The sequence below is a fragment of the Galleria mellonella genome, unplaced genomic scaffold (assembly GCF_026898425.1).
Source record: "Galleria mellonella isolate WM207_F2 unplaced genomic scaffold, CSIRO_AGI_GalMel_v1 utg33, whole genome shotgun sequence".
NCBI classification, from domain to species: Eukaryota; Metazoa; Arthropoda; class Insecta; order Lepidoptera; family Pyralidae; genus Galleria; species Galleria mellonella.
This window is the reverse complement of record NW_026442079.1, coordinates 14,998,247-15,012,379: the sequence shown is the minus strand read 5'-3', so window position 1 is coordinate 15,012,379 and position 14,133 is coordinate 14,998,247. Positions and strand designations below refer to the sequence as shown.

The window sequence follows — 14,133 nt, the reverse complement described above, 5'->3', positions numbered from 1 at the left end:
ATTCAAATGAAAATTATATTTCAAATTAACAGGATTGAAACGGCGGCGGTTTATGTCGATGCCGTAAGTGTTTAAATTGGCGTGGATTTAAGACGAATTCACATGTATTCAACAAACCGCATGCCTATTTATATCTAAGCTATTTGCATTTAATATAAGTTATAGTCAATAACATACGACGAACGTCATTGTTCGTTTCAACCCACTAAAGATCGACAAGAGCAGCTTCCGATGGTTACATGTTCGATTCCCGCACAGTACAAACATTTGTATTAATGTGTATATGAACTATGTATTTTGAAGTCTGATAAATACTATTTACATGGGGGAAAGGGATTGTCAGTAATGGAATGGTTAATCCTCATTGCTATCAATATACCCTATCAGGTCGACCCCCACGCGGATCCTCCTGGAAACTATCGTAACTAATGTATTGTTGAATTCGTCACGATGGGCTAACTGACCTGCTATTTCATCCTCACCAATCATCCCTCACTGGTGCCCCGCCAGTGTATGCCGGTAGCGCAGGCGGGGTTACCATTTCATTATCATCCATTAAAAAAAACACTATCGACAAAGATTTGCATGCTATTAAATATGGCGAAATATACTGAACACACAAAAACAAATTGAAACATCCTATTATGTTTCTGATAAATAAATTATTATGAGTATGTTTGTATGTATTAATTCTAAATGTCTTTTTTTCTGTTTATTTTTCTAAGGATTCACTTCCAAGATTTTCGTTTACCTGACATCTTGACTGATTGAAAATACGGTCGCCGCCTTATTCGTATTCTCCTTGGTCTCCGTTGGTGTCTTCATGTTGATATCTGCAACCAATGAACAATAATGTCAAACTCATTTTCATTTCACCCGTGTCCAGCGGTGGGGAACTGATCTATTATTAAGACTACGTTTTCTACCTCATTTATATTCCTTACGTTAAAAACTAAGACCGCCATCTTTAGTTCTAATTTTCACAGTAAGTAACCTATCTATTAGCTCTTCAATAGTTAATACTACCATCCGATTTACTTCACCAAGACTTAAGGCTAGAGACCAAAGTTCATAAAGATCTATTCAATAACTAATACTGAATATGAAAATTAAAATTAATGTACATTAATAATATTATAATATTAATATAAACTATAATAATACTATAAAACTATAATATTATTAATATTTACAGCATCGCCAAATATTTAATTAATTTCAAAAAACATAATAGTGGCTATAAAATTATTTAATTATTTATTTCATGTACAGGTACTGCTCATGTCTATAGGCGACGGTTACCACTTTCTATCAGGTGGGCCGTCAGCTTGTTTGCCATTTTAAGATGTTTAAAAAAAATTAAAATTATTGTAACATTAAAAATTAAAAAAAAAGGAATAAATAGCCGCTATTAATAAAATTTTATAATCATTTCAATGCATAAGAATGGTTTTATGCAATAACATATGTTATAGATTATGGATTAATTAATTAATAAATAAAACAAAACAAAGATGTAATGTAGTCATCAGCGTGGCACTCAAATGACTCAAAACTATGTAATATATTTTAATTACCATCACGAAAAATTCAATTAGTCAGTCTTAGTTGTAAATTTTTATCTAAAACTGTCCAAACAACGTAAATCTTGAAGATTAGTAAATAATTATGTACACGCGCATTCGCAACGTGCCTGGCCTCGAGCGTGCGAGCGTGCGAGTGGTGCGCCGACCCAATACGAGTATAGCGGAACCACGGTGCGATCAGTGGCAAGTACCCTTTTGTCAGACTCCCGGAAGTCATGGGTAACTGACGACTTCTAAGAACTTTTCAATCATCCACCGGCCACTCCAATGCTAATCATAGATGCTCATAAGGAATGATCTCGAGCTGCATGCATCCATTTTTTTCATCTCGGTCGGCGACTTTACTAAGTAAATAGCCACTAACCAGTAACTGAGTTAACTTGTTAATGTTTTGCGGTGCTATTAATAACACTGATTCCTCGGGGAATATCCTCACGAGTTAACTGAACCCTTAATAATGAAATACCGGTGTCGATTCCGAGACGCCAATGCTCTAAACCGATATCTTAATCTAATATTTTGATAGTTTAGCCAAATTACTGTTAGGGTCAATAACCTTCATAAGATAAATTTATAATAATTGAGCCTTAAATCTATTAGATATTTAATTATTTCGTCTTAATAATAAACATTTCATTATAATATCAATTAAATCTTTAATTTTAAAAATAGGTTTAAAGAATTGACGCAAAATAATATCGACTTCATTTTTTAATTTTTTTTAATTAAATATATAAATAATTTAATTAGCCTGAAATCTCAGCATAGAATGGGCCACCCGTTTCTTTACTGTGGCTGTCATAAGTGTCGATTAAGAAAGCAGCGTCCCTTTTTAAATATCACCAAAGCCTAACCGTTGTTAACAACCCACCTCCTAGGCGTGGCAACTACAGGCAAAACCCTTCAAGGAGGATGCTTATGTTCAGCAGTGGACGAAGTGGATGAAGAAATAAATAAATATTAAAATGGCTGGTCGCTTCGTTGATACACATAGTTAGGTGCAGTCATTCGTTGTATAAATTTTGTTAGTTAATATTAATTATACATGATAGTTACACTTTAATGGTCGTCTTTGCCATCTACGATGATTTAGATCATATATTTCCATTTTCTTCTCCGTTTCTATACCTACCTATCGTAAATAATTGTTTCTGAACATTAAAACATTCAGTTATTTTTACCTAGTGCTCAATTAAAGAGGATTTTACCAGGGGAAGACTTTGTACAAAAGTCGATTGCTTGGGTACCTCTGTAGCATTCGTGTTTCAATCGTGAAGCACTTGTGTTTGCATGGCTGTGTTTCGGTTTGAAGAGTGCGATATGGTGTGAATTTACTGGGTACAGAGGAATAACACCTGAGTGCTCAGGAATGGCAACGCATGGGGGGTATCATGGGCGAAACAGTATACTCTGCTCATGTGTATAGGCGACGGTTACCACTTCCCATCAGGTGGGCCGTCAGCTTGTTTGCCATTCTAAGTTGTATAAAAAAAAATTTTAAGTCATATACACACCAAAAAATAACTACGTTATAATCAGCACAGCGTCTTTTGAAAAGTATACACACATATTGTAGATACGATGATATAATAATTATACTTAAAAACAGCTAAAATAACATGTGCGAATGATTAGACGAAATAATATTTACACAAAGTTTATTACGCATGCGTGCAGTGTACGTTGGATCTTAAATCCGCGGTGACATATGAATTATTCCAATCCACTGATATACAATTAATATTTTTCAAGCGATCTCAAAAACGGAAAAGGTACTTGTCTAATTTATAAGGTATCCTGGCCTATTTTAGACCGACTTTCATATTACAATCGATAAAATCTATTCGTTAGTGGGTCCAACATCAATTTTGTCAAGATAATTTTGTATTGTGAAATTAAGTATACGATCTGCCTGATGAAACAGACACATACCTTAATGTCTAAGGGTGTCACGTGCGGGTTGGACAACAAAATGTGGTTAATATAATATAATCAGATCATTATACATGTTACGACGATGAAAATAAATTCTATAGACAAAAATAATTTGATTCCACTTTTCGACCATCTCTAGGGAGTCGAGGACCAAAGGATTGACTACTACTTTGTCGTTTACCAGAGGGAGACTGTACAAAAGTCACCTGCTGCGGTATTTCTGTGGTGTGTGTGCCGTGTGGTCGCGGCATAGAATAGGCCACCCCATCCTTTCCCGTGGGTGTCGGTAGCAACTAAGGAAGGGCGAAGAACATCAAGCAGTGGCGTCCCTCTTAAAATCTCTAAAGCCTAACTACAGTTGCCAACTCGCCTACCAAGCGTGGCAACTACTGGCAAAACCACCCCAAGGAGGAGGCTTATTCAGCAGTGAACAATTGAGGGCTGATACGATAATGATGATTGGGTACTTCTGTCCCATTGTGATTGTGCTATGAAGCAGTTGTATTTCGGTTTGAAAGGTAGGATATGGCAGTGAAATTACAGGATACAGAAGCATGACACCTTAGTCCTCAGGACTGACAACGCATGAAAGGTAGCATTGGCTATACAATAAACTCTGTTATGTCCATTGCTCAAGTCTATAGGCGACGATTACCACTTTACATCAAGTTGATGGTCAGCTATTTGTGATTTGCCATTCTAAATTATATAAAAAATGATCCATTATCTGGTAATACTGTGGAATCTTTGTAACATTCTTATTACTGAACATCTGGTCTAAATGAAATAATGTCATAAATTATCATATTATTAAAATTTTTAACAATTACTGACGTCAATGGTCGCTGCTTCGACTCGTAAACAAACAAAACACTTGTATTTGTGATTATGTTTGTTTGTCTCGGTTTAGGCGCTTTCTACATATTTAAAATGAAACATATTTAAGTCTGTTAATCCATTGCCGTGTGGTCCCAGCATAGAATAGGCCACCCCTCCCTCTCCCGTGGATGTCGTAAGAGCCGATTAAGGGAGGACGAGGAATGGACAATATCGTACGTCTTAAAATATCTCTGAAGCCTGACTGCGGTTGCCAATCCTTCTGCCAAGCGTGGCAACTACGGCAATGCGCACGGAGGAGGCTTATGTTCAGCAGTGAACAGTTAAAGGCTGATATGATGATAATCCATTGTATAATACCTGTAATGGGGATAATTCTAAATATAAAATTAAACTTATTAAATAGTTATAGTCCAAATATAATGCAAATTCTTAAATTGTTCCATGTCTTTACAAACTGTGCAAACTAAATAAAATAAATGCTGTGGATACCTTTAATGAGCACATTTAATGTTTATTTTAAATGCCGCAGTACTAACTGCTGCTAGTACATACATAAATAAATAAATAGTAGATATAAGTACAAAACGTGGGTGAATAATGAAAAAAAAACCTCTTGAAATTATGACAACAACAAGGAATAATGTGTTCGCGCAATGCCCTGATGGCTCTGATCAGGTCCATAAAATTATTACAGTAAAGACAGATGAAATAAGAGCTCTACAACTGCATCTAGTAAATGGTTAGAATTTAATAAAAGATTAATCTATACTACATAACTGGCTGGAGGTAACTCGTCTCACTGCCGGTGATTTCCCACGTAGGTATTTGTCAAAAACTAATATAACGTAACAAGTCTTTAGTAATAAAAACAAGCAAGAAGCCCAGCTAATAGAAATTAGATTAGAGAAGATATCTTTGTAATTTTCAGTAATAGGTATAAACAATGCCACTAGAGACGTTTTTGACGCTCAAGTGGAATTGACCGTGTTGAAGCAAACTATTAGAGCCGCTTACATTGTCATAGGAAAATTGAGGAAACCGATGGCAGTAACAAGCGACGCGGCCACGAGGCCCACCGCCAGGAAGTAACACATTTAATAAGTGTAAGATAAACGCCAGTATTCTTTCTATTTGCATTATCTGAATATCTGATAAAAAGAGCACGCGTAAGGTATATACAAGTAGATATATATCTACATTACTATGAAAACGGAATTCTTCTATACAGCAACGTTTTTAAACAATCCGTTTTTTATTATTAGATAACATCGTCGTGAAAAATGCATTTCAAAACATATTGCGAAAATTAAACGATTTAATGCAAATCAAACTGTGCATATACTCAATGTCGAGGTCGAGCTCTCACAGACTCGTCGAGAACATAGCAATCCGAAAATGCACTAGCGATAATAACAGCTCCTTGCCCTGGGCTGTATCTAAGACGTTATGAATAGTAAGATACAAGCGAGATGCGTAAGCTGATAAGCAGAAGGAATGACAAATGTTGGACCCGATCCCGGATTAAGGACCGAGGAGTGGCCGAATGATGCAGACAGACATTATAATAGCTACCAGACAATCAATATAAAACCCATTAGAAAATCAGGCAGAGCTTATAATAACTATCAGCAAAATAGTAAGAAAATAATCAAATCGTAGCTGATCAAAGAGGCTATGGCAAACCTTTTTTTTTTCTTCTTTTTTTTTATACAACTAGAATGGCTAACAAGTACATGGACATAACAGAGTATACTGTTTCGCCCATGATACTTCCCATGCGTTGCCATTCCTCAGGCGGAGAGAGAGGACTCAGGTGTTATTTCTCAGTACCCAGTAAATTCACGCCATATCCCACCCTTCAAACCGAAACACAGCCATGCAAACACAACTGCTTCACGGTTGAAACACGAATGGGACAGAGGTACCCAAGCAATCGACTTTTGTACAAAGTCTCCCTCTGGTATAAAACTGTTTTATAAAACTGTTTATAATCTCTGGTAAGAAAGAATGAGAAGAGAAGATATCGAAGTTCTGTGGTGTATCTACAATGCTGTAACGATGACTGTCTAAATACTAAAATCAGAGAACTATTCAGAGTCATCTAGTGAGGCAAAGATTTCCTTCCTATTTAAAATTTGCAAACGAACCAATGCCCGTGATATTAAATTGCTAATCCGACTAATTTACGCATTGTTTGACTTAACATTTGATCGAATCATATATATATCTACGAAACAAAACATTTTGTAATATTTCACTATCTGCTGTGAAGAACAATGGAGAATGTGACTGGAATGGTGTGATCACTGGCGCTGTGCAGTAAGTCTGTTTATTCCACTGTTCCACTTGAACATAAATTCAGCGATATTTCACGGGACGATCTATTGAATACGTGTTTATTTGATAGATTTATAGTAGTTATTGTTCGTACAATGTGTTACTAAATTAAATATTAAGAACCTACTTTATACGTTTACTCGATGACACATGTTCATGCCGTTATTAAAGACAGTAGTGTAAAAAAATTTGTTGGATACACTTTAAATAAATTGTGAAAGTTCAATGTTCCTGAATGAATTTACGTAATCTGTTAAATATACACTCTTTAATTCCTACAATCACAGTATTGAGCCTGTGAGCTACCGAACGTAACTCACATTAATTGGAAATAAATTTAGAAATCTGTCTGTTTGTTGAGTATTATGTTATATTGTGTTCGTGTCAATAAGTAACGCTTTCTCCTATACAAAAATATCTATAACAAAAATACAATCTTGTCAAAAATTAGAGAAATAACGTTCGACATAGCAGCGGACAGCAAACAGCGGCGCGACGCCCATGAAACAATAAATCAAATAGCAAATTCGCCAGCAGCAGCAACTAGCAGCAGCGGTTGCGACTCGCATATTGCAATAAAATGAGAGCCAATGAATGAGTATTTTTGTGCAAATGAAATGATAACACATACTCCGGGGGGGAGGTATTGTTACTAATGCGGATTTTCAGTCCCATTGCTAGCAATATACCCTGTCAGGTCGACTTCCATGCGGAAACCATCGGGCTGAATTTCAGGTATATTCACCACGACGGGCTAACTGGCCTGGCTTTGCATTCTCACCTATCATCCTTCACTGGTGCCCCGCCAGCGTATACGTGTGCGTATAGCACAGACGAGGTGACCATTCTATCACCACCCATAAAAAAAACAGTACTCCAAATGAAATAATGAATTACTCTGAAGTAAATTCACATGATGAACAGATTTCGTTTGTCAATATATCACATAGATATTATTGCTGATAATATATATACAATGAGCAAGCAATATCCTGCGCCTGCGCGCGCGTAAATTAAAATAAAAGCCAACATAATCCTTTGTCCCGCCTGATTGAAAGTAGCAACTAATATACTGTGATTCCCGTTGTAGTCTTATATGTTAGTCTCGCTTTTATCATAATTTACAATTAACTCAAAGTCACAGTTAATATATTAATTAATACACCAGGTGATTAATTTCCGTTTTATTAAATTTTCCTTACGAATCGATATCTCTAAATAACTTTAGAGATGTATTTTAGAATTAAACTGTCGAATGGTTAATTTTTCATCCTAATATGTAGAAAGAAAATATATATTTTATTGTTTATGCGAAATATAATTCCATTTACGTCTAGAATCGTTCCATTTACATAAAATCATATCACGGTCGTACCATAACAATGTTTAATTAATTTAACTACACGTATGCACAAACACACCGTATTTTTCCACAAAATATTATATTGCTATAATCCAGACCGATTTCGTATTATTATGTATCCACATGCGAATCCAGATTGTGGATCCAATGGAAACTAAATGGAAGCCATTATAAATATTTGTTGGCATTTCTGTTTCTTCTTGATTCGTGTCGGAGAAAAATGGAAATACGTAAAGAGAGTTGGCTTCTATTTAGTCTCCCTCTAGTGCTCTAGTTACGTAGTTTCCTTATTTCACTAATATAATAACATTGGAACGAAACTGTATAATTAAATCTAATATGTATACATTAGCATTAAATAAATAAATATCTGTGTATGGAAGATATGTAAGGAGAAAAGTTATGGAAGCTCTTAATAAGAACAATAGAAACCAAAACAATAATAATTAAATCTTGTATCTATCCGTCTTTATGTTGATTCTGGTATCACGTAAAAATTACTGCACCAAACTGGATGCAATTTTTACAGTTACATCCTTAAGATCTTACGTAAAATATGGCGCATGTTTCGTCTTGATACACTATCTAAAAATGCACTTTGTCACTGATTTTTTATAGTTCTGAAATCAACGGACAAAAAACTTAAATTATAAATGTTAAAAATACTCCTACCGTCCATTAATAAAATATAGTGTAGAAAAAAAAACATTAGGTTGTATAATATTTAAGCACTAAGACTCCAAAGATTAACACACGGTTATAAGTCGATACCCATGTTACAGGATAATTGTTGTGTCCTAAACTATTTGACCATTATCTACCTATTTCTTCTTTTGAATTAAACCTGTCGTAAAAAATATTCATTCTGTTTATACCAAGACCGTCAACACTTTACAATAATAACATTTAATTTTTTCCTCATACGACTCGACAACTGCTCAGATGCAGCCGATATTTAAATGGGTTTCCAATGATACCACAGTATGCCTGTCTGACCGTATATAATTAAACAGCAAGTTACAATACGAATCTGTGTGCCTATATAAATGATTTATCGTACTTAACAATATACCTGAAATGATATAATGCTAATACTTACTCGTTAATTATATCCCACAACACAGCCTATATATATTATGTGAAACGGCACGAAGCACATCTGGGCCACAGCTCAACTCATCCCCTTTGAATGATCTACTGTTGGAAACACTAGATTTAATATTATACTATGGCAACTCTAAAATTGCCTTCGCTCTCTTCCGTTACAACAATCGTCCTATGTGCAAGTCTTCATGTAAAATATAATTAAAATAAATATATTGCGAAATTAAAAGGTGGTTTTGCAATATAAAGTACAAATTCTAACACCTACGTAGAGTCCTAATCTATAGTTTTTCTCTATTGCAAAAGTTATTTATTCTTAAGTTTGAGCCGTGTACCCCATTGTTTGTTATAGTTGTACTTAAAGTTAGTGGTTTATACGCAATGACACCAGACAGTCACTAGCGTTTAATAAATCCAATTTATTCGAATACTTTTTTTTATTTTCATTCACTAAAACCGACATAAATAAAATTCTGCACTGACTTTTATGTAAAACAACGTACCTACTACGTGACGAAGGGCGCCGTAACAACAAAAATATCGTCTTGTCTCTATCTATCACATATCAACACTGAGTTGAAGTTTAACAAAAAGAATTTGCCCCCAAAATAGATTATATTCGAATAGTTCTACGATTTAGTTCTGTCACACTACAGGCGGTAGAACAAAAGGGACAATTTTGTCCGTTTACTTTTACACGTTATTTGCAGTCTGATTTAAATAGAACAAAAATTATTTAGTTCTATTTTACAAGTGTCGAAATAAATTTAATTCTACGATTTTTATAGAACTATACCGCATCGCCATTTCCAAAATATAAAGATGGGATCTTTGTGATTTTCATTCACATTATTTTTATTCGGATCAAATGTACTTTTTTAAAGTAAATTCAAAAAAGTGAAGTAAAAAAGAAAATTCAATTTTTCAGGAAAATAGGACGTTACTTTCAAAATCTTAATTAGACAACTTTTCCGCTTGGACACCAATAATGTGCAAATCATTGGAATGTTCTATCAGTGAAATCTTATCGATCTCTAAAACCTTAATGGAAATTCTAAAATTCCCATATGTCTCTGTTTGGCATATTTTAATAAGATGCTCAAATAGATTCTCATTTATCGATACACTCTCCTTTGTAAAAAATTTTTAGTGTTACAGCCAGAACATCCCCTAACAAGAACGCTAGCGGTTTCGATCTCACCCTGTACAGTTAATGACATGACATTTATTTATTCCTATTTTATATAACTTTTATTATAATTACTAAACAAAAACTATTTTAGGCACCTTACATATAACCGGTCCCATCAGTTTAAAACAGAGATTTGAACATTCAATCATCACGTGAACAATTGCTACCCGTCCTACAGGTATATATATACCGTATTCATATTGTTTATTTAAACAAAATTTTATAAGGAAAAAATACGAAACGAGTATTACTGTGGGAAAATAAATTCGCCAATGTTCAACATTTTTAATAAAAAAAAAAAAACAATGACATCACAAACAATAAGCTAATAAAAATATCTACGGCAAGTATCTTTCCATAGGTGAGTATTAGTTATACCTTCGTCATTATTGTTTGGCCCATATCCTGTCCACTGCTAAGTCTTTGTTCACTTACTTAGTTTATACTTAAGCCACGGATGTCCCTAGCTTAAGTATAAGCTAAGTAAATGTAGGAAAATAATTATACAATTATATGTTAATTTTTATAATACAATCTATAAAAATCTTAATGTCTCGTTGACATCAACAGGAAAATGCGATGTCTCCATAGATGTCGCCGCGGTGGACATAAAGTATCGGATCTAATACTATTATAATTATTCATGTCGCATACACGGACGGAAGAGTGCAAGGCATTGAAAAGTCAACCATACATAGACTATGGGTTTTGGTTCAGGCATCTGTATACTTACGTTTGTTTTGTATATCAGAACTGGAATTCAGTCGGGACAAGGCTTTACTGCTTTCCACAGATCCTGATATCAAATAACAGCGTAAACCTCAATTTTTTTTTTCAAATTCATGTAAAATTATATAAATTGATTGTCACTTGCTGTATGACTAAAGAAACATACATAAAACCATCGTCTAATAACCTATGTGAGAAGGCTTCATGTATAGATTTGATAAAACGAAGACAGCTTAAAAACATTTAATATTAGAGGACGCTATTATCACACGATGACACCAGTACTACAGTACTGAGATCGGTACCTAATTCGCGCGCAAAAAAATATACAAGTCGTGCCGGCCGCTTGGAAATAAGCGAGGTTACTTGTATAATTTTAATGGACAATAAATACTTACGTCAATTATTGTCCTACAGAATACTTTTTGCCGCACTAAATGACTTCAGTGTTATATAACAAGAAATAGTCGAATTAGGTCACCAACCATTTAAATCTTTGTACGCATTAAGTTAAAATTAAGTTTGAATAGCATTGATAAAAAATAACACAACCGAATTGGCGGGTCTGACACTCTTCTCTTTTCATTTAAGAGTTTCCTCTTGTCGGTGTAACTAATTCATGCATTTTCTTCTAGTCAGCTCTATTCCGGGCCATATCTTTGAATCCCTATACGACGTGACACCTAGTATTTCCTTTATCTGCCCCATGCAATTATTCTCCTAAATGTTCTTTAACAAATCGTCATGTCATTTCAGCATGTTGCCTCTTCTATCCCCTATTGTATTTATTATTGTTCTTTTCTCATTCGCCCTTTTCAAGACTTCCTCGTCCGTTGCTTTATCTGTCCAGCTTATCCTTTCTATTCTTCTCCATATCCACAATTTCAATGCTTCAAGCATCTTTCTTTTTGAGTCATTGCCCATGTTTCAGATCCATAAAATGCTATGCTCCAAATGTCAGTTTTTATAAAAATTTTGCGGTTTCTTTTGATATTTTTGATGTAAATATACATTTTTTGTTATCATATAGGTACATGTTTTGCGATTGTTATTCTAGATCTCATATCTAATATGCACTCAGCGTCCTCTGTGATTATACTTCGTAAGTAATTAAAGTTCTTAACATTTTTGATAGGCATGTTATTTATTTTTATTCGATTTCAAAATAAAAATTGATCTTCTTAAAACCCGGCGAACTGACTGAACCTTGCCCAAATGCGTCTAAACAGGCAAATCAAAACATTGGAAAAGTTAAACCGTACCGCTATCTCCATGATTAAAGCAAGTACTTAATCAGATTTTTATATATATATAACTAACAGTAAAATGAAATTCATTTTAAGTTGTTTAAGAATAAAAACTAAATACATTTTTTTGTCACATTTATAAATATTACGGCATTCCTAGAATAAGGTTTAAAAAATTACCATTGACCGTATGTAACGCTACTTTGAAAACTAAACCAAGAAATGTCACATCCTATTGATCGTTTAGAACCAAACGCAGGACTACCATAGTTTAAGTTAATAAGTTAATACAGAATAGTTACTTAGCTCTAACGTCATTACAGAATACAGAGAGTTGCTCCGTACAGCGGGTACTGAGCACATTATTTATATTGTTGTGTCCTATAACAATACGATTTTGTACACTGTATTTGAAATATTTACATTTACTGAGCCGAGTTTATTGTTTTCCGAGCGCCGCGTTCGTTTCCAACCACAAATTATACGTAAATAAATGATTTACGCATATATTTAGGAAAATCCATTATACATATTATAAATGGATACTGCAGTAGTGATTAGCTTTACTTGATCACTTAGTAATGGGGCTATTAGACCCCATTACTAACAATCCCTTTCCCCCCTGTATCAGGCATTGTTTATCACGAATAATATACCATGATTAGTGTGATGGACGATTCCAAAGTCTTCTAGCCTAAGAATAAAGACATATGTGAGGATAGACGCCTGGAGCACTCGATTCTATCTGGCGTCATGACATTAATATAAAAGAATTTTAAAACTATTTCTTTGTTATATTTTAAATGAACACAACAAGTTACTTTTACAAATTAAATTTTTTTTAGAAAGTAGATTGAAGTCAAACAAAGAGATAGGACAAGTAATGAAATAATAAATATAACAATACTACAATATACAAAACTAACAGCCGACACACTGAAAAAGAGAGATAGAGACTGAAACACTGCCTACGAGATAAAAAAATACACACATGCCTATAGTACGTTACGTCAATACACGCATCACTACAGTTCGGAGTGTTTACTATAGCTGCTTGAGTAAAATTCCTCCATCACTTAAAATCATACCAATTGTTATCATGCTTAGTCATCATTTGACATCTAGTCGACATGACTCCGGTTCGATCTCATTTGAAGTCAGTCCGCTGTTCTTTTCAAATAGTTACATTGTTAGTTTAAGTCAATACCTAATCTGGATTCATTACCATTTGCATTTGAAATAAAAAGCAATAATAGTTCGTATTCTTTCAGGGGTTGGAAGAGATTAGATAGACATATCTAAGGAGCAATACGCATTCATTAGGATAAGGGGGTTTGTTCACCATAAATACATAATGTATTACTGTATCTGAGACACAACTATTGTTTGTTCATGACCTGGGGCACTTACTATTTTTTCTTATGGGTGTGATCGTTGATAAACAATGTATGCTGTAAATCATTTATGTGAAGAAGTGGATGCGAGCTGCCAGATTTAATCACTCGTGTTTATTTTTAGACGTTCAATAATCCAAAATTTGGTCCCAAGTTCTTTTATAATGAAGGTTTGTTCAGACCCTTTTATTTTGAGTTTGTTGACCTAACCTTGGGGGGCGACCGTTACTTACTTGAGACGATTTCGAGCTAAGTCTGGTACAATCTCACGTTGGGAAGAGAAAAAAGGAGAAATGGTTTTATTTTCCGCGAGATACTTTAAAATTGCAAGAAAAATGGGCTAAATTAAGTAAAACATGATTTTTCACAAAAATATTTCTAATATTATTGTTTATAATTTTTAGTA

General features: G+C 34.2%; 1 protein-coding gene across 2 annotated transcripts in view; it reads right to left on the bottom strand.

Moving 5' to 3' along the window:
• The window catches only part of LOC113520441 (proton-coupled amino acid transporter-like protein CG1139), a 50,406-nt gene that overhangs the window by 22,565 nt on the left and 13,708 nt on the right, over positions 1-14,133 (bottom strand). For both annotated transcript variants that reach the window (XM_052896523.1, XM_052896522.1), the window contains exon 2: positions 752-833. In XM_052896523.1, coding sequence (XP_052752483.1) covers positions 752-825 — 74 coding nt within the window. In that variant the 5' untranslated portion in view covers positions 826-833. The remainder of the gene's footprint in view (positions 1-751; positions 834-14,133) is intronic.